General features: G+C 38.5%; 1 protein-coding gene across 2 annotated transcripts in view; it reads left to right on the top strand.

Moving 5' to 3' along the window:
* Positions 1 to 21287, top strand: part of Dchs2 (dachsous cadherin-related 2) — a 261750-nt gene that overhangs the window by 128669 nt on the left and 111794 nt on the right. For both annotated transcript variants that reach the window (XM_048813546.1, XM_015484405.2), the window contains exon 3: positions 10308 to 10539. In XM_048813546.1, coding sequence (XP_048669503.1) covers positions 10308 to 10539 — 232 coding nt within the window. The remainder of the gene's footprint in view (positions 1 to 10307; positions 10540 to 21287) is intronic.

Here is a 21287-nt window from a genome sequence, read left to right as displayed (position 1 = left end):
GCCTCTCCTGTTTTCTCTTCTCAGACCTAGGGTGCTTCAGCTTTTCAGCAAACCAGCAGTCTGTGTTATCATGGAAGTACAGCTCACTAATGAAGTCATCCTCCAGGTTATCTTTCTTATTACAGACACTCCCAAAGAGCAGTATCTGATGATTCATGTCTACAGCCCCCCCAAAGCCAGACATTGGAAAGGGCTGGCTTTACTCTTAGAGTAAACTCAATCCCAGTCTACACTCATTTGCCTTCTCCTTCCTCAGAGGAGAAACAGATAAATGCAGCATGATTGCCCATATCTTTATTGTTCCCAACAGCCTTTACAGATGTTGATGTTGCCCACAAGAGTGATAGACATATGGCAGCCCAGTCTGGGTGGAAACCCAGACCCTCAAGTGGACAGCTTGCTTTACAGAAATATGGTTAAAGGTATACATATCCCTTGTTATTTCATGGAAAAAGAATTAGCTGTTTCTTCTAATTCCATCTGAGTCCACTCTGACCTTATGGAAGGATATAATTTGCTCCCAGGTATTGGTGGCCACACATAGGACCCTGGGATCCATGTAGTGGTAAAGCTTCTTTCCACTGGGAGAAGAAAACTATCACCTTGAGACACCACCACTGCCTGGAAAGCACAGTGCCTTGACCTTTGGGTCAGGTATCTTTTCTGACATTACAAATACAGAGCTCATTACACAAACATGTATTTTGGTCACTGAAAAATTCACCTCTGCAAAGCATCAATTCATTATTGAGCATAAAAGGACACCTTGAACCTTGGTGAAGGTGAAGAACATGAAATTTCTATGTCTTTTTAGCATGTATTGTTGGGAATCTGTGTCTTTTTAGCATGTATTATTTGGAAGTTTGTTATCAGGGGGGACCTTTAAGATCTACCCCTTTCCTGAAGGCTTGGACACCTTCTCCATCTTGATGGCTACCTTCTTCTTCTTGCTTTTCCTACCCATCTTGTGGATATAAGGCCACATAGTGACCCAGGGAAGAAACTGTACCTGGGAATCCTCCAAATGATGTCCTCATGGGAACAGTGCTTGGCATGAGGCAGGGATGCATCTTAAGACAAATTCTAGAAGAATCCATTCTATCCACCTATCATAGACTTTTAACAGTTTCCTAACCTTCACCCTGTTTGGACTTAACACTGCCTCTAACATTCTTTATGTTTGCCTCAGAAAGTACAGAAAGAAAGCCACATATGTGCTTTTATGTTGAGTGTGTCTATGTGCACACACAAATATAATGTGTACACACACACACACACACACACACATATATACACATGTAAATAAGTATAGATGCACATGTATATATATGAAGTTATCCAGTATACAGCATTACTGCATAATCTTCATGAAATTCTTCTGTGATAAACTGTGAGTTTTGACAGGGTGACCTCTGCATTTGTCATAATTATTCTGTGTAATATCTACTAGCCTTGTATGTCCCTCAGAAATCCATCATCAAATAGGTCAGAAAAGATGAAGATAACAAGGCTGGTAATGACCCAGCAGGCTGCCCCTGAAAACAATCCAGATTGCACCCAAAGGAAAGATTAGCTCAGACAAGATATGTTAGGTTCAAAATGTTGCCATTCAGGCCATAATGAATTTATTCAAAACAATAAACTGACGCTTGACAGAAGTTCTTTAATTTTACATAATCACCTTGACAATCTGTGGCTTTTCCTCTCATCCTTTCTCTTTCTAATAAATGTCCTCTAAGCCCTTGGTAGGAAAATTGCTGGAAACTCATTTACTGGTGGTTCCTAAGAGATTTTTATCTGTTAGTAGAAGAATATTTCTTATAAAATAACCCAGATGTTCTTGGCTTCTTTGTTGCTGCTCTATTTATCTTTGTGGCGACTGTCAATATTTTTTTTAACTCCATCACTTCTACTCGACTGATATTACATCTGAAATACTCAATTTTTTTTCTGTTCCTGCTACTGCTATTTATCTCACACACAGTAGCCATGGTGAAGATGCTATAAAATGAAATAATGGGATCAAATAATTGCCAACCACATGGTTTTCCCCAATAAAATTCTATAATATAATTAATTCCAACCTTATATCTAATTTTTATTTTTTTATCCATGTATTTTCACCAAGTGGAGCTCTCATTTTTGGAACATGTATTTATTAACATTGTTCCCTCATTTTTTGCTGAATTCTGTAGCTGAAATGTGTCTGAAATATAGCTATTTCAACTCTGTCTCACCCCTCTAGGCTTAACAGAGGATTGTGTCAGACTAATAATATAAAAAGTAAATTGACTCAGCTTCTCACCATTGTTTATATTAATGACAAAGTTGGCTATTAAGGTTATGCTATTTAGTGTGTGTGCAGTGCAGATTGAAACCCAAAAGCAAACTTCCCAAGTAAAGGGCATGTTCATTTTAATTCTAATAGTTTATGTAATCTCACTTTCTAAACAGTGTTCAGGTACTTATTTCTCTCTTTTGTTTCATTGATTACCATCCCCCACCCATTTCAGAATGCCATTGGGCAATTGTGCCTCATGTTTTCTAGTTCAATTTTTCTGCACCATATCTGAAATGAATTGCCCACCATTCTTTCATATATTTCATAGATTAATTCCAAAATGTCTTAGATACCACTTTACTTCATTCTTGTCTGCAAGAGTTTAATCCTCTCTACCTTCCGTTACTATCCATATTCTCATCTGCACCCTGCTCAGTTCATGCCTTAATTTGAATCTCTTTTGTACTCACAATTTCTGTCCTTCTAAACTCTTCTATTATGCTCTCTAAAACCCATGGTCCATCATTTAGCAAATCCCTTTATACACTCAGCCTGGTCTCTCTCTGTTCCTTTATCTCCTTGCCCTGATTGAAAATAGTCTGAGGATACCAGGTTCTTCCTGGCCTCTGAAAGGGAAGACCAGAATTCCATAAATTACAAGACAGGAGGTAGTGAGATAGGGCCCTCCTGATGCCCAAGGCGTTATCTAAGTCTTTTCTACTCCATTCTTGAGAAAACAATTTGTTTTTGAGGTTCAAGTTGTCAGACTATATCACAGACATTCCTTTTTACTGTTATCATGTTTTAAATCCCTTTATCACTTTGGGATTTTTTTCTACCATGCTCATAGTCTTTCTCTTCACCACTGTATTTGTTAGCTTTCCATTTCTATAACGAAATGCTTGAGATAATTAAATTATAAAGAGAAATGGTTTGTTTTAGCTTACAGTTCTATAAAGGTTCCAGTACAAGATGGAGTAACCCCATTGATATGGGCCTTAGGTCAGGTAGCAAATCATGGCAGAAATGAGTGGTGGAGCAAACTGATCACCTCCTGAGCCAAAGAGGAAGAGGCCAGGATCTCACAGTCCCCTTCAAGAGCACCTCTCCAGTGACTTAAGGATCTCCAAGAAGGCCCTACAGCCTGAAGGTCCAGAGCATCTCTTAAGAGTGCCATTCTAAGGACCAAACCTTTAACACATGGAGCTTTGACGCCATTCAACATCTAAACTATAGCAACCACTTTTTCCTCATCAATCTTGGAGCTTTCAATATTTATAACTATCTTATACTCAGAATATCACAGCTCCTTGACTTTGTCATTGCAAAGATCATCACCTAATTAATGGTGGTGAAGTGTCTGAAATCTTGATTTCAAGCATGCTACTTTCTGATCAGCATTTTTATCTTCCTGTCTCGCTTACTGGGGCACCTCTAATCCCATCTTCCCATAGGAAGATCAACTGGTTTATTACCCATCATTGAAGCCATTCAGTTGCAAACACCCTTCCCTAGAACTCTCCTGGTAAAACCTTAGCTTTATCTAAACTCAACTCTTGGCCTTTTCTGCATGTGCTTCTCAGCAGGCAAATGTGCCTGGAGAAGCGGAGCCCATCTGCTGGAGATAGGAGGGTCTTTACCTTCCTGCTACCAACTCTACTCATCTACCCATTTACTAGTTCATTCTCTACTTTCTTCTTATCATATTAGAGATGTCCCTGTTTGTATTAGAAGCAAATCCCTCCTGGTGTTCAGGGTCAGCCTACTCAAGGTCATCACTTTTCTCTTTTTCCTGCATTATTAATTTCTCAAATTCTCTTGAATGACTCCCATACAAGGCAGAATAGTGATCTCTTTTTTAAAAAAAAATCTTTAAAAAAAACTCCTAATTTCACATACTTTCTTAGAAAATCATTTTATTCATTTTTTCTCTTCCATATTAAATCTACTTAAAATAGTTGTCCCTGTTTTCTCACTTATGCATTTCCTTTGATGGATTCTTCCTTTCCAATAAAACTGCTTTTATCAACAGGATTACAGTTGTGCTGTATCCTGGCATTATTAATTCATTAATTTTTAACATCTTCAACCTTTCAGTGATTTGAAAAATATTCTTTGAATGCTGCTCTGCTTGGCTTTGTAGACACCCCAACTTACTGCTTTCTCTTTACTAAGCTGAACCTTCATTTTTCTTCACCTTTGTTCATAAAACTTAGACTGTATCACATTGACATAGAAGGCTCACTAGGATGCAAACCACGACGCACACAAACTAAGAGATGTGAAGAATAGATATTAATATTCTGCTCTTCGGGAGTCCCAGAAGACAAGAACAAAGAGAATAGAGAGTAGACAATTGCCAAAGTAGAAATAACAGCAGAAAATTTTCCATATCTGCTGATTGCCCCCAGGCAACCTTCCGGCCTCAGAGATATTGTTTGCTTTCAAGCTTGGAGTTTTCCCAAAGTACTCCAGCCTCTCACAGCATAATTTGAGGGCATTGGGATTTGGGTAGATTGCTTAGGAGTTTCTTCTCATAATTTTAAAAATCAAATGATTAAAATTAAATCAAAGTGACCCCCAACTTGTTGGTAGAAAGAGAAGAGGTTAAAAAAAATTAATAAACATTCATGCGTGAGATGTATTGGTTACCTATTGATGCATAACAAGTTATTCCTGAATTTAACAGCTTAAAATGACAACCATTTATTATCTCATGTTGTTTCTAAGGTCTGGGAGTCTGGAAGTGGCTCAGCTGTGTGGTTCTGGCTCAGAGTCTCTCATGATGCTGGGTTATCAGAAGTTTCCATCTTCTGGACAGAAGTTTTGTAATACAGCCTAGGGAAGTGGGCTCTGAAGGGGATAGAGGGAATGAGTTTAGATGTGCTTTCCTGACAGCATTTGGTGGGATACTGATTTCCCAAAAAGGAACCTTCTAAAAAGGGTTCTGTGGTCCAGAAAGAGTGAGTTATAGGGATACAGCTTGACATGACCACAGCCATCTTGGTTGTAACATTATCCCAATGCCTGCAAGACAAACAAAGTTGTTCACAGTGGGCCAAAAGTCTTGCGTGCTGTCTACTGACCCCTGCACTGCATTTTAACTGACCTTGGACACATTAATAGTATTTGAGAAAGGCCAGGGACATTCCAGTTGGCAGCAGCCCTCTTTTTTCTAGTTTAGCGTATAAATCCCTTCCTCTTGCCTCAGGGTGTGAGGATAGACCTATCTTGCTGACACTCAAGAGGTGCTTCTTTCCATAAATCCCCAGTAAATTGTACCTTGTGCTACCTGAGATCCATCTGCCTGTTTCTTTCATCTCATGGCACTGTCTACATGTGGTGGCTCATTCTCATACACCAGGACTGAGTTTCTCCAAAACAGTGCCGTTTTCATTTCTTCTAGAAATGTGCATATAAAAGGCTCTGAGAAAATGAACCCTTATGACTTGGTCAATTTGGCATTTCCCCACCTTTCTGACTAAGGAATCTCTTTATTGATTTATGAATTTTTAAAAATACATCTCTCCCTTACTACCCAGGTATCTCTCTCTAAAACATAGATTTGATCACATCACTTCATTAATGCCAGCAATAGTGTCATGTTGGAATTTAGGGAGAATAAGTGAGTATTTGACTTTTTTAAATTTTGTTTTTGTGATATTTTTCATATAAATAATATATCAGCACAGCAAATGTATACATGACTTGTTAACAAATAAAAACATATGTATTGAGGGCATGCACACCACATGTTTTTTACTGATGGTGAAACCAAGTTTGAAACCAAACTCCATTCTGGCTTCTGCTGGTGGGTGGGGTCTGTGTAAGGTAATGGCCTATGCAGCTGAGAAAGCTCCTTTTAGTTTGAGCAGCTAATCACAGCAGGGGCTGCCTGTTAGTGTCACTTGGTCAGCTCAGAGTGTCACAGCCAACAAAGCCTGATTCTTTTCCACTACTATCCAGTGGTGTGTTGCCTCTCTAAATGGTAGCCCATGCCCTCCACATGTGACAACAGACCCCAATAGAGCACTACAACCTCTTACCAGGTTCTTGTTTTGCAAATCTAAAGAACTAAACTCATGGGACAAAAGAAGGCAAGAATGAGAGGAGAAGGATTTATTCAAGTGTGAAAAGTAGAAATTGAACTCTTGCAGAAGCAAGAGGAAACCCCCAATAGGGGTTGCTGCCAGTGTGTACTAGTCTAGGGGTTTATGTAGCACATGGGTCAAAGCTTTTGGTTCAAATTTATGCTAATTGGGGTTTGGAAAAGTACTAAGGCTATTGGGTAGCCCTGCAATCTCATTCAGGTCTGCTCCACTTCTGTTTTCCTCCTGCTGGTGGGGAAGCAGGGGTCAACGTGGTGGGAGCGTGGATGCTTGGGGTTCCACCTGTCTTGCTGTGTGGAGTAGGCATCTGCACCAGCCCAGGCCAGGTGTGGGGTGAGGGGTGGTAACAGGTCTGGTCCCCCTAGCTCAGCTCTGCCCTGGAGCAACATGCCTCAACCCACACCAGCGTGGTGGGCTCCGTGCAGCCACAACCAAGCTCACTTCTCTGCAGGGATTAGTGGGCTGGCCGTGCAGCTTGGCAGCTGGAGAACCGTGACCATGGAGGCCTTCAGCATACAGAATACAGCCCAGATTTGTTAGTTTTTGAAGGGTGGCTACAGGGTTGAAGTGGCCTCTAATCCGGTGCTCACAGCTCAGGCGAATCATGCATCTACACCTGAATTGCTTCCCAATCCTTAAAAGGAGAAGTTTTAAAAACTCATCTGGTGACAAAACTTATTTGACATTACATGAAGCTAATCACATTCTTAAAATCCTTCTAAGTGTGTCTATTCACCTACTTTGTTGCTCTTGTTACCCCAGACCCTGCTATCTTCTGTTACCTTTCTAAAATGGAAAGTCTTAATTCTAAGACAAATCTCTCTGACTCCAATTATTTAACTTGCAGTGTTCTTCTATTATATTTGATGGCTATTAATCATTAAAAATGCTTTTATCTGTATTGTGCCACTCATTTCAATGACAGGTCTTCAGATGACCCAGCTTCATGGAAGAGGTGGCTTAGCTTTGGGCCACCTGAATTTCTCAAGGCTACACGCCCAGATGTTGGCACAGCCAGACACTGAACTCAGTCTCTTGGCTCTGAATTGTTCTGCCCTACCACAGACCTAGCCACCTAGAGTCTGTCTTATAGACAGTGAGTTCCTTAAAAACAGGGGCCCTGTTTTTCTTTTATTCTGTAAGGTCAAGTCCATGCAAAGCCAGTCTTACAGGAGAGGTAGAATTTATGCCACAGCAGAGCAGAGTAAAAGAACCTCAATTTAAAAGAAGTCACCAGAGGCTTTGAGGATAGACGAATCTTTGTTCTAGTTGCAGATGTGCTATTTATAGTCTCCTGTACCAAGTCACCAAGCTTCTCTATGCTTCGATTTCTTATCTGTGATAGGAAGAAACCCACAAAAACCTTAAAAAGGAAGACTATAACAATTGAAGAAAAAATACATGTAAGATACACCTAAAATACACATAAATGGTTATTAAAATAGGAAGATACCTCCTTTGATGAATTCAGCAGGTAAAAAAATTGAATTTCTAGAAAAGGGAGACTGAGGTGTCCATTTTCCTTGCAAAATTCTGTGACAATAAATCCATTCACTTTGTCTAACATTTGCTGATTTTTTTTTAATAGCATTGCCTGGTTGAGGATGTTCTTGGAATTAAGTTCTTTGTTCTTAAGGATCTTAGAGTGGAGAAATGTTCATTTCTTCATATTTTCCCCCAGTCTTTTGGTACTTTGCTCATCTGCCTTTTCAGCCCTTCTTCAGCCTGAGTGCTTGAACTTGAGGAGAAACCAAAGAGGAAGAAAAAAAAAACACATCTGAGAAGGCAGGCTCTTTGGAGGAAAAGTAGAGTACATGTCAGATGTCATGGATTTTCTGCTTGCTTATAATCAGTCTGTGGTCCCCTCTTCCAGTACCTACCCAGACACCTGCAGGTGATTTTACTTTGCTGAAGGTGCAGGCCTGTCTGTATTGTTTGTTCACAGGCCAGAAGGATGTGTGAGCACTGTTCTATTCCAATCATGACTAGTCCTCACTTCTCCTGTTCTAACTGGTAACTGGCAGGGAGGGCTGTGGAACTTTACCCAACTTGGAACATGGAAAAATCACTATTGCTAAAGATTTGTTTCTCAATTCCTTTTTAGTCCTCAAAGTCTGGTATACAGGGACCTTAGAATTATAAGAGCCATTTCCAAATCCATTGTCAGTTTCACCCTGAACAATGCCGTCTTTCTTGCCCTGCCTCACCCTCCACATGCGCTTCCTCCCATCCGCACAGCGGCAGGCCTCTTTTAGTCTCATGCCAAGCCTCCTTCACTGTCATTCTTGTTCCTCTTTGCTCAGTGCCTCCCTGCCGCAGTGGGAAAATGGAACAAAAAGAACAAAAGAAAAAGGAAAAAAAAGGAGGGGGGTGTATAAATGAGGAAATCCAGGCTCCTGTGACTTACCAAGGATTTTTGTCAAAACTGGAAAGTGTCAAAATGTACCAGATAGCAATGGAAAATGGGGCCTGAAAGTAGGAACAGATGTTATGCTTTAGAAAAGGAAAAATTGCAGGGGGCAGTGTTCTTCTATTTTGTTTGCTCCCCTTCTCTTTGGTTTTACATGGAGGTGACACAAAATAAATAGTCTGGGATCCACTTCTCACTGCTTTGTGCTCTGTGTCACCTTTCTCAAGCCTAAAAAATTCCAATTTCCAAAGCAATCAAAGCAATAGTGATCCCAAGGACATGGAATAAGTCCCTTCACTGTTCCTTCCTTGTCTGGGCTGGTCCACTCCTGGCTTGGTGTTCCGTGAGCACCCTCACTGGGACCTTTCTTCACGGCCTTCCAGTCTGTTGTGAGCACTGTAGCCAGGACAACAATTAAAAGCAGAGTGCTGTGGTGCACGCCTGTAATCCCAGCTCCTCAGAGGATCGGATCGAGGCAGAGGATTGCAAGTTCAAGGATAGCCTGGTCAACTTAGCAAGACCTTGTAAGGGTGTAGCTCAGTGGTAGAGCTCTCGCCTAGCATGCTTGAGGCCCTGAGTTGAATCTCCAGGACTGCAAATAAAAGACCAATGCATGCATATTTGAATATCTATCTATCTATCTATCTATCTATCTATCTATCTATCTATCTATCTATCTAAAATTGAAGTTGAATAAACTGTTCCTGTGCTTAAAACTCTCCAGTGAAGAAGTTCACAGAGCCTGCATGACCTGCCCCTGCCTGACATCAGCCCCAGGGCCTCCATTGCTGTTCCTGAACAGGCCACAGGGGGCGCACTGCCCTCTTGCCACAGAGCCTTTGTATCTTTCCTCTCTTTTTTAATCTTCCAGATAACTGAAGTCAAGCTCCTATATATAAATCTATACTCAAATCACTCATACCTCTGAGTGACGTGTTTCATTGGTGCATCCACCTCTGATACTTCCTCATCCCTTTTATTTAGCACTTACTAATATTCACTTCAAATTATTTTAGAGATAAAAGTAATTTTAGTTTTTTTTCAGGCATCAGAACAACTTTCATTAAATATCTTTGGCCTTTACTCTGAAACTTTTGCTTATAAGCTCTTTTAGTGGTAATCTCATTCTTTTTCTTTTTTTTTTTTTAGTTGTTGATGGACCTTTATTTTATTTATTTATATATGGTGCTGAGAATTGAACCCAGTGCCTCACACATGCTATGCAAGCATGCTACCACTGAGCCACAACCCCAGCCCTATCTCATTCATATTTAAGAATCAGCACTGAAATATAAATACATGCCATCATATAGGAAGTCATGTCAAGATTAAAAGTAAAATGAAATATGTGTGTGCACATATGTGTATATATGTGAGGGCATATATATGTATACCTGTATCTGTACAATGATATTTTGTTGTTTGAGAAGTCTGTTGTAGGATCATTGCCATTTATGCTTTATGCCAGTATATTCAGCTCACTCATCACCACTCATTCATCCCACAGGGAGGGCTAAGTGCCCAGGCTTTTGTTCGTGTGGAACTAGAGGATGTGAATGACAATCATCCTGTGTTTGACCCATCGACCTATGTGACAAGCATCAGTGGCCAGACCCAGCCAGGCACTGAGATCATCAGTGTCCGCGCCACGGACAGGGATTCTGGGACATATGGCACGGTGGCTTACGAACTCATTCCGGGAGACCTGTCATCCCTCTTTACCATTGACTCCACCACAGGTATGTGACCGTGGGGTAGTTTTATCCTCTGGTTTGTTAGGTCTCAGCTTAATTGTTTAATGATCAGAAACTTAGGAAAAAAATTTTTAAATAGGAAGGGTGTTGCAGGATTCAACTTTCCAGAAGGCACTGAGACTCAGTGAAATGGACTGGCCTTTTGTCATTAGGTCCCACCTTTGTTTCTACTTGCTTTCATGTTTTTTAATGGGCTCAGTTTCCTATTAGTGCTAATAATACCTATGTTGCAAAGTTGTTGTGACAACCAAAGGCAGTAAATTACACTGAAGCTGTTGGCCAGTGGTATATAATTATCTTACAAATGTCCATCTCCCCTTATTTGTACGAACATGCCGTCTAAGGAGGACTTAGTATCATTTCAGTGTCTTAATGGATGGTATCAGTGCAAGGAGACCAAGTAGACATCTTTCTTCATGCGAGGTCTGGTATTCCCTTTCAGTCTTAGTCTCCTTGTTTCTAAACTCTTACCTAAAACTCCTTTCATTTCTCTAACATGGTAATTAATTACATATCTACCAAAGAAGCCCAGTGGGCAAAGCAATTCTTGTAGAAATAATAAATATTTCAGAGGTCACCTTCCTTATTACTTTGTTGTAAAAAAAAATGATGTTTGAAATATTTGTCATAAAAATCAAAATTCAAATTAGATAATATTATTTTATAATACTTTTGATATCCTTAGAGATATTCTAGTCTAAAACTGAAGCTACAAAAGAATGAAATGATTTTTTTTCCCTTCTATATTCCTTCTCACAATCTGAGAAATATGTTGAATGTGTTTCTATTATATGGGAACGATCCTGCCTGGGACTACAGTAGACTGTGTATTGTCACATTGGATCTTCACAATACCTTTACGATCACCACATACATTAGAAACAGATGATAATTTACTCAGGAAATGTGATCTAGCGTGTTAGTTTGCCCTCTCTGGGCTCTCTAGGTAGAGTCACCGCAGCTTCCAGCAAGAGAGTGCTTCATCTGGCTCATGTGACGGGCTGGAGGATCAATTTGTTTACACTGGCAGTCTTTATAAGGCAAACTTTTCCTTGCTTGAAATGATCCACTGACGTGGACTCTGTACCATTTCAAAGATCAGAAGAAATACTTTTGTAGGAAATTAGTCTGCTTATCTTGGCTTTTTCCAAAATTCATCTTCACCGAGGACCTTAAATGCCTGTCAAATCATCAGGCCCTGTAGGGCACTAGTGTTGCCAAAAATATATAGGTCAGCCACTAATCAGGATAGGGATCTAAGAGCATGAGGCAGATTGTTTTTAAAAGACATCAACACACTCATCATCCAGTTTCCCCTGGAAGAGCTGGAAGAATGAACTGTATTCTGTTTTTAGAAGAGATCTCTGTCACTATACTGCCCCTATGCTTCCCTTCCTGGCACGGGCTACGAGACAAATGCCATTGTTAATCATGGAGAACGCTTTTCATGTGTGTCATTATCTAGGGAAAGCATTGTAGTAATTTTCTTTCTTTCTTTTTTTTTTTAAAAAGAGTAAGGACCAAATTTTTAATGGAAGTAGCCTTGAGTTACTATTGTTGGCAATTTTGATGCCCGTCCATCTAGGTAGAAGGCATTTCTCAGACAAACAGTGCTTGGAATCGGGTCATACTTAATCACAACTCAGGAGAGATTTGTGAGACCTGGTCATGGTTGACTTTAACCTTTAGAGGAGAATGAAGCAGTGTGATGACTACTGTGGGAAAGAATTTGTCTAGGGAACCAACAGTCTCCAAGATGAATGGTTGAGCTCCATCAGTCCATCAGTTGAAGCAGAGAACACAATGTATATATTCATGGTGTCTCGGGTATGCTATGTTATATGTCCACATCACAAACTGATAAAATCAGGCTAATTAACCATCACCTCGTGCACTCTGGATTTTTTTTTTTTTTGTAGTGAGAACATTTAAGATCTCTTCTCAAAGCAATTTTCAAGTATAGAAGATTATTATTCATTATATTCACCATATTCTACAGTACATCTCCAGATAAAATGTCTTCTTTGAAGGCTAAATGGTATTCCATTTATGTCTATACCACATTTCTTTATCTGTTCATCTATTGGTAGACACACTAGTTGATTTCATACCTTGGTTATTGTGAATACTGCTGCTTTGAGCATTTAGTGCAGATATACTCTTTGACCTGCTGATTTCAGTTTCCTTTGAGGATATACCCAGAGGTGAGATTGCTACTGTTGACTTTTCGAGGAAATTCTATGCTGTTTCTCATAATGGTTGTGCCCCATTTTCTATATAAGGATGTTCTCTGAAAATAGAACCAGGAGCAGTATTGGAATATGATTTTCTTCTTCTGGATTCGTTTCTTCGTGTTGTTGTTGTGTTTTCTTGCTTCACCCTAAGGCCCATCTCTACCAAGTCTTCCAGTATAAAAATAGCCCCAACAAACCATCTCTTTCAATAACTATTCATGGAATAAATTTACAAATGACATTTATTAATAATCAAAAAGTGATGTAAATCTTTATTACAGACTTCTAAGAAATTGCATGGGAGTTCCATTGATAACATGGTACAAAACCTAATTTAAAATCCCTTTTGTGATTAACAGCATCAAAACTGACCCTATGGCTGCCTGACTCTCCCAATCTCTATATAGCTTACCTATGTGGACACTGGTATTTTTTCTTTCCTTTTTTAAAAAATTACCTCCCTTTGTCTCTGGATTTATTCTTTACTTTTCTCCTTTTAGTGGGAAGTTTTCAAGCTAGTCTTGGTACCTTTCAATTATTCCCTTTCTTCTTTAACCTGAGCTCCTACATAGCTAGGTAGAGGAGAAATAAAATAACCTGAGAATATTGAGCAATGATGAACCCAATTATGCATTGTCACTTCCTCTTTCATTACTTTAAAATTCTCTCTTAGAGACTTTCCTGTCTTGGAAACCTTTGCTCATGGCTTCATGCATCCTTTCTTTCTGAGGATTTCTATGCCAGACGTGCTATTTTAAAAACTCACATATTTTGTATCACAGGCTCATGCTTTCCTGAAGACAAGAGATTGCTCATTGATCTGTTGTGCCACAACCAAGCCTCATGTATTAAAAATAGAGCTCTTTGACTTATTGTGTTCATCTGGGAAGAAAAATGTTTTGGAGAAAACTGGAAGGGGGTGTGACCATGTCATGGTTGTTTTCACTTGTGGGTTTATCCTCCTGTTCTGTTTCTGGTTTTCTAAGTTTGTTGTTGATTCAAAGAACATTTTTGCAAAATGCGTTTAGGCACCAGGAAAGAGATATTGAATGCTCTCTTCGTTTCTTATTCTCAGCCCGTTGGCTAGCTTTGATGTGGGCATGAAGCAGACCACACTGTTTGGAATTTTAAGAGGAAGAAACACAAGAGACAGTTATTAATAGCTCTTTATTCATGTATTTTTAATCTCATTTTATAAACTCTATGTAGGTTTTTTTTTCCTTCTATTTTTTGAAGTACTCTGATTAGTAGCATAAAGAAAATAATTTCTCAGTCTTTGAGATTGTCCTCTTAGTAATTTTTTGGGGGCGGGTAACCAGGGATTGAACTCAGGGACATTCAACCATTGAGCCACATCCCCAGCCCTATTTTGTATTTTATTTAGAGACAGGGTCTCATTGAGTTGCTTAGTACCTCACTTTTGCTGAAATTGGCTTTGAACTAGTGATCCTCTTGCCTCAGTCTCCCAAGCCATTACTTAGTAATTTTACATTAAAGAAAAATATGACTTCTAATTCAAATTATTTTCTTTTTCTTCATTTTATTTTATTTTTTATTTGATCTTATTAGTTATACATGATAGTAGAATGTATTTTGACATATTATACATATGTGGAGTATAATTTCCCATTCTTCTAGTTGTACATGATATGGAATTACATTGGTTGTATATTCATATAGGTACATAGGAAACTAAGGTCCAATTCATTCCATTATCTTTCCTATTCCCATCCCCCTTCCCTTCTAATTCAGATTCTTTTAATGTGACAAATAGGTTTCAAGCATTTGGGTTGGTTGTTCTCTATCACACAAAACTACCTTTTATTAGGGCTACCTTGGGCTAAATTCTTGTGGTTTGCTTCTTTTTTATGGAAGCAAGTTAATGATGTAAAGACAAGTGAATAATAATTCTAAAAAGAGTGTAACTTATCTATTTAGGGCAGGAAATGAAAGGAAGTCAGTCCGTCTGTGTGATGCACATTTTTTCAATGCTTGCTATGTACTTGCTGTTTGGGATACATCAGTGAATAACACAGATGAAAATTCCTGCTCACACAGTGCTTACAGCAAGAAACTTAGGTGGCTTAACCTATGGGCTGTTCTGTGTTTAGTTGTGGTGTACACCAAATCCAAGATTAGCACTACAAAAGGACAAGTAATTAAAAGGGTAACAAGCTGCCAGAGAAGGGCAGCTGTACCTCATGTTTGGTTGCCTCATTATGTGGATTTTTAACATGGACATGAAATAATGTAGCACAGACTCTGTTTTTCTTTATTTCAAGGGCAGATTCTTTCCTAATGTTAGTTTCATGGTCACATCTCATACCGTGTAATCATTCTTACAATTCTTCATGACTGCCACTTTCCTACATTTGACATTTAACAGTCTCCTCTGTAGTTAATCAATTAATGCCACACCTCATTTCATAATGGATGTGAGCCTGCGGGTGCCAAATAAATGGTGACTTTCTTTTATTTGCAAGACAGATTGTAAAATTAATCTCAAGCACCTAATGAGCATGTTGCTTTCCTAGGAAACAAAACCAGAAAAAAAGAGAATTTTCTCATGAGTATCTTTTCAGTACAAGATTACAGACTCACAGAATGGAAAACTTTACAAATCAGCTGCCTCATTTAGTGGAGGAAGAAATTGAGTCTGAAGGGATTTGACCAAAGATGTACTGCTGGCTGTGGCAGAATTGGTCTTGAACTTTGTCCTAGATCTGTGATTCATCCCTATACCTGTCTCAGGCAATAATACTTTCGAATTGCTTTTTTGAGCCTTGACCAAGTTTATGAGATAAACAAGGCAGATATTTTTATGTCCATCTGTAAATGAAGATACTGAACACCCTGAGAGTCTTAATGACTTATTCAAGGGCATTGTAGTAAATCTGACATCTGAATTTATTTCCTGGATTTCCATTCCAGGGCTTTTTCTATTATTACAATTATTTTTAAGCTGAAGACAAAAATAAAATAAATATAGATTGATTCAACTAAATAAGATAGAAAAATGATCCCTCATGTAACTTCCTTGGTAAGCCTAATTGAAATGACAAATTCTCTGTTGATTTTTATAATTACTTTTTTCAATGGAATAAACAGAAATTAGTAGAATCTTTCAAAACACATAATTTTTATTATGAAGTTGTTTTAGTTGTTAATATGAACTGTAAAGTTGAATTCATTCTAGTTCTTGCAGCAAACAACTTAGCCAATGAGATTTGTGTGCAAGATAAATACTAAAATGTCATTTATTTTGTGAATATACTTCTATATTCTCACAAACTGAGTATAGGAAAGACTTTATAAATATCATAGGAAAGACTTTATAAATATCAATGATTAATAAAAAGTTGATATTGATATCTCATAATTTTTGGTTTCACCTATTTTTGAGAAACCATGTTTATAGGTTTTGTATCTGGTGAAGGTCATGGTTTTGTGTTTATTTGAACTTGTCACAACTATGCCATAGCTTACAATTTTAGTAATAACCTACAGAATATTTTTAACAATGTATTTCTACCTCAGTTTAGAGTATTCAGAAAATCAGTATTGTTTAATTAATAGAAGAGCATGATAATAGATTAATATATACTATATGTAATATATATATATATATATATATATATATATATATATATATATATATATATATATATAAAATAGATTTTAATTGAGAGGATCTTTGTCTTCAAGTTCTTTTACTACACTATCAATTTTAATAATATTTCATCCCAGCAATTTTCTCTGCTCAAATAAAAAGTGACAAGATGAAGAGCATAGGCATAAATAGTGTGCATTATAATTAGTATGTAAATCCAAACAGTCATTAAAACATAAAATAACCAGTGCTCTGTAAATTAATCAATGTCTGTATTTTAAAGTTGGTCCCTCCATTAGTGGTTAATAATAATTTGCAAGTGTCATGAAAAATGGCACTGTACTTTAAAGTATTAAAATATAATATAATAAATTTTGAGTTGATAAATATATAGGCAAAGGCAGCTCTTCATTTTCTGGCCCCTCAACTTTTTTTTTTTTAACTTTTTTTCCCTCCCAAATATCTTGGATAATATCTCATAGAGAAACATTTGACCTTCATTTGCAAAGGTTTCAAATCATTTCCTTACTCTAAGTCAACAGGTTTTACCTCTCAACTTTTAATAGAGAGCCCAGTCTGCTTAAGAATCTTGGATTCAAATGTACAATTTTTATTTGTCAATTACACCTCAATAAATCAGACAAAAAAGGAACATTGAATTCGAGCAAGAGTTTTGTTGCTCCTCTTTCTATTCAAATGCTTTTAAAAAGTGAATGTTTGAAATATGCAGTACATAGAACCTCATAATATCCTCTTCTAGGTAGTGAGCATTCATTCAAAGAAATTTATTGGACCTGGATGTGCATGCCAAATATTTACTTCTCTTTGTCCTACTTTTCTTAGACTCAGTAGCTCTCCTTAGGGTCAGCATACTTTTGAGATATATCTTTATATTTCACATACAGTCCAGTCTGTGGGCTATAGAGTCACACTGTCTGTCTCTCTCTGGTTTTTGTTTGTTTTGTTATTTAGTTCTGGGAATTGAACCCAGAGCTTCCCATATGCTAAACACATGTTCTACCACTGACCCCCCTGTCACTCTGTCTCATTAAGGTGACTATCTTTGTATTCCATGGAAAAGAAACACTAAGGGCAAACTTCATGTATTGATAACAGTAATTACTGAAGACAGTGTTGGCTCCAGAAGGAAGCCAGGCAAAGTGTCCTGGACCAGATGGCGGGTGGGCTGTGACACTCAGCAGAAAAGCTCAGATTCGGATGGGCAAATTGGAGAAGTATAGATGGCAATTCCAGAGAAAGCAACAAAATAAATAGACATGGAGATGAAAATTACTAACCGTTTGGAACAAGAAACTAAAATGCTAAGTTTGGGCTGAGCCACCAAAATACAGAGTAAATTCTACAAAGAGTCTAGACTCTAGGCAGAATTTCCAAAGGAGATGCACCTTGTCAAATGTATGAAAGGTTGATAGTCTGGATAGAGCTCTCCTTGGTTTATGGGTCCCCCAAGGTGGGGATCAGCACCTTATGACTACTCAAGAGAATATAGTGTATGTCCTCGGTAGTATGGAGCTGACCATAGACTCATGTGCGACTGTCACCTGACAAATGTAAAGAAGAGATGGTTGGCATCAGAATAATGGAAGTGTTTCTAAAGTAGAAACAATCTTCACTTCCGTAGTTTGTGCAGAAGAGATTATTTAATCATTTCTCCGGGATATAGAACATTTTTGAGAGAGAGGTATGGAGTGTTTTCCAGGTTCTGTCTACAAAGGACCAAAGATTATACTGCCAGCTTTTTAGGAGAGAAGGAAGTAGTAATGAACAGCCTAAATAGAGACGTGTTCACCTCCACCAAGGCCACTTCAGATCAATGGCCAGACACAAAAATCCTTGCTATAGTTTGGATCTTGGATGTTGCTCAAAGGCCCAAGCGTTGAAGGCTTAGTTCTCAGCCTGTGGCATTGTTAGGAAGTTGTGGGACCTTTAGGGGGTGAGGCTTAGTGGAAGTAAGTTATGTCATTGTGGATGTGTCCTCTCTCTGTATTTTCCAGCTGCTATGAGGTGATCAGCCTCCTCCACCATGTGCTATGATGAGCTGCCAACAGCAACAGGGTCAGTGGATCATGGACTAAAACCCCACAAACCATGAGCCACAATAAATCTTTTTAAGTTGATTATCTCAGGTGTTTTTAACACAGTATCTACAAGAGTGTTATAGGTTTAGTTATTAGGTGTCCACCAAAAACTCATATGTGATACAATACAAGAAGGTTTAAAGGTGGAATGATTGGCTTATGAGACTCTCAACCTGATCAGTGAAATAATCCCCTGATTGGGATTAATCAAGAATGACTGTAGGCAGGTGTGAAGTGGGTCATTGGAGGCATGCCTTTGGAGGCTCATTTTCTCTCTGTTTCCTAGTGCCATGTCCACAGCTGCTTTCTCCTGCCACATGCTTCTGCCATGATGTTCTGCCTCACCCCAGGCCCTGAGGAATAGAGTAGACCATCTGTGGACTGAACCTGTTTCAGTCAGCTTTTTTGCTGCTGTGACTAAAAGACCCAACCAGAACAACTGTAGAGGAGGAAAAGTTTATTTGGGGGTTCAATCCATAGACAGTAGGCTCCATTCCTTGGGACTCAAGGTGAGGCAGAATATCCTGGCGGAAGAATGTGGTGGAAGGAAGTGGCTCACATGATGATCAGGCAGTAGAGAGAGACTTAACTCTGCTCACCAAATGTATACCCCAAAGACATGCCCCAATGACTCACCTCCTCTGGCCACACCCTACCCACAATCAGTTACCACTCAGTTAATCCTATCAGGGGATTATTTCACTGACTTCTCCTCTAAACCTTTTGCATTGTTTAGCTTTTTGGGGACACCTAATATCCAAAGCATAACAGAGCCCTCTGAAAACGTGAGCCCCAAAATAAACTTTTCCTCCTCTAAAATTGTTCTTGTCCTGTTTTTTGATCACAGCAATAAAAAAGCTGACTAAAGCAAAGAGAAAGTGAGTTTTCAATACTGCTTACACTGAAAAGTGATGATGCTTGGTCATTATGATAGTGTCCATCAATTTAAACTTTCCTGCCTCCCCTGCCCCCATCCTCTGGCCTCTTTCCCCCCCTTGCCCCTTGCTTCAGTCCTGTGTGGTTCAGGAATTCAGCAAGTTGAGACAGGAGAAGAGCTAAATGAAGAGAGAATTCAACCACTTTTTTTTTAAATTGATTTTTTAAAAAAATAAATGACAGTGGAATGCATTATAATTCTTATTACACATATACAGCACAATTTTCCATACCTCTGGTTGTATATAAAGTATGTTGACACTAATTTGTGTCTTCATACATTTACTTTGGATAATGATGTCCATCACATTCCACCATCCTTGCTAATTCCTTGCCCCTCTCTTTTCCTCCCACCCCTCTGCCCTATCTAGAGTTCCTCTATTCCTCCCATTCTCCCCCTCCCTACCCCACTATGAATCAGCCTCCTTATATCAGAGGAAACATTTGGCATTTGTTTTTTGGGGATTGGCTAACTTAACATCATCTTCTCCAACACCATCCATTTACCTGCAAATGCCATGATTTTATTCTCTTTTATTGCTGAGTGATATTCCATTGTGTATATATGCCACATTTTTTTTAATCCATTCATCTACTAAAGGGTATCTAGGTTGGCTCTACAGTTTAGCTATTGTGAATTGTGCTACTATAAACATTGATGTGGTTGTGTCCCTGTAGTGTGCTGATTTTAAGTCCTTTGGGTATAAGTCCTTTTGGTTCCATTCCCAGATTTCCAAAGAATCTCCATACTGCTTTCCATAATGGCTACACCAAAGTCTCACCAGCAATGTATGAGTGTACCTTTTCCCCCACATCCTCGCCAACACTTATTGTTATTTGTCTTCATAATAGCTGCCATTTTGACTAGAGTGAGTGAGGTGAATGGAGAGCCTACATCATGGGAGCAAATCTTTACCCCTCACACATCAGATAGAGCACTAATCTCTAGGGTATATAAATAACTCAAAAAGCTAAATACCAAAAAAAAAAACAAATAACCCAATCAATAAATGGGCCAGGAACCTGAACAGACACTTCTCAGAAGAGGATGTACAATCAATCAACAAATATATGAAAAAATGTTCATCATCTCTAGCAATCAGAGAAAAGAAATGCAAATCAAAACTACTGTAAGTCAACCACGTTTGACCTTCAGCCTCACTCAAAGTTTAATCTTAGAATTTTGATTATCCTATAGTCCTTTCTATTTTTTTTTTTNCTGAGAAGTGTCTGTTCAGGTCCTTGGCCCATTTGTTGATTAGGTTATTTGTTATCCTATTGTTAATTTTTAATTATTAAATCGAGACATCAAATAACAAAAAGAGTTGTAATTGGTTGATAGTCACTGTTGAAATTATGGAGATTCCTGAGTTTTCACAGCTAGAAGGGCACAATATAAATTTAAAAAGAATAAAACAGTGTAGCCTCTGATGGCGTCTCTTGAGGATTGTGAATGAAGAGGAGAACGTGGGCAGTGAATGAGAGGGTGGGAAGCCGCCATGAGGATGGGAGGATTATGAAGGAATTGAAGAGCCTGACAGAAAGTTTAAACCTGATTGTTACAGAAGTTAAGGTCTGATGTGGGGTTTTGAGGTTCTGTATGACATGATGAAGTGATGTGTAAGGAGAACACCCTGGAGCAGCGGGCCAGGTGGATGATAGAAGAGAAGATTTGAACAGGAGAACTAATTGTTGTAATAATCCAGGCTTAAAGTAATGAGGTTTGTGCTTAAGGAGAAAGCAATAAAAACGGAGCAGAAATAAGTAATTATCTTAGAGAAAAATAATAAGAGAGTGGCAAATAATTCAATTTATTAATGAAAGGGGATACATCACATAGAATTTTTATATTTT

Source organism: Marmota marmota, unplaced genomic scaffold (assembly GCF_001458135.2).
Source record: "Marmota marmota marmota unplaced genomic scaffold, marMar, whole genome shotgun sequence".
Classification (NCBI taxonomy): domain Eukaryota; kingdom Metazoa; phylum Chordata; class Mammalia; order Rodentia; family Sciuridae; genus Marmota; species Marmota marmota.
This window is presented reverse-complemented; position numbering and strand designations above follow the sequence as displayed.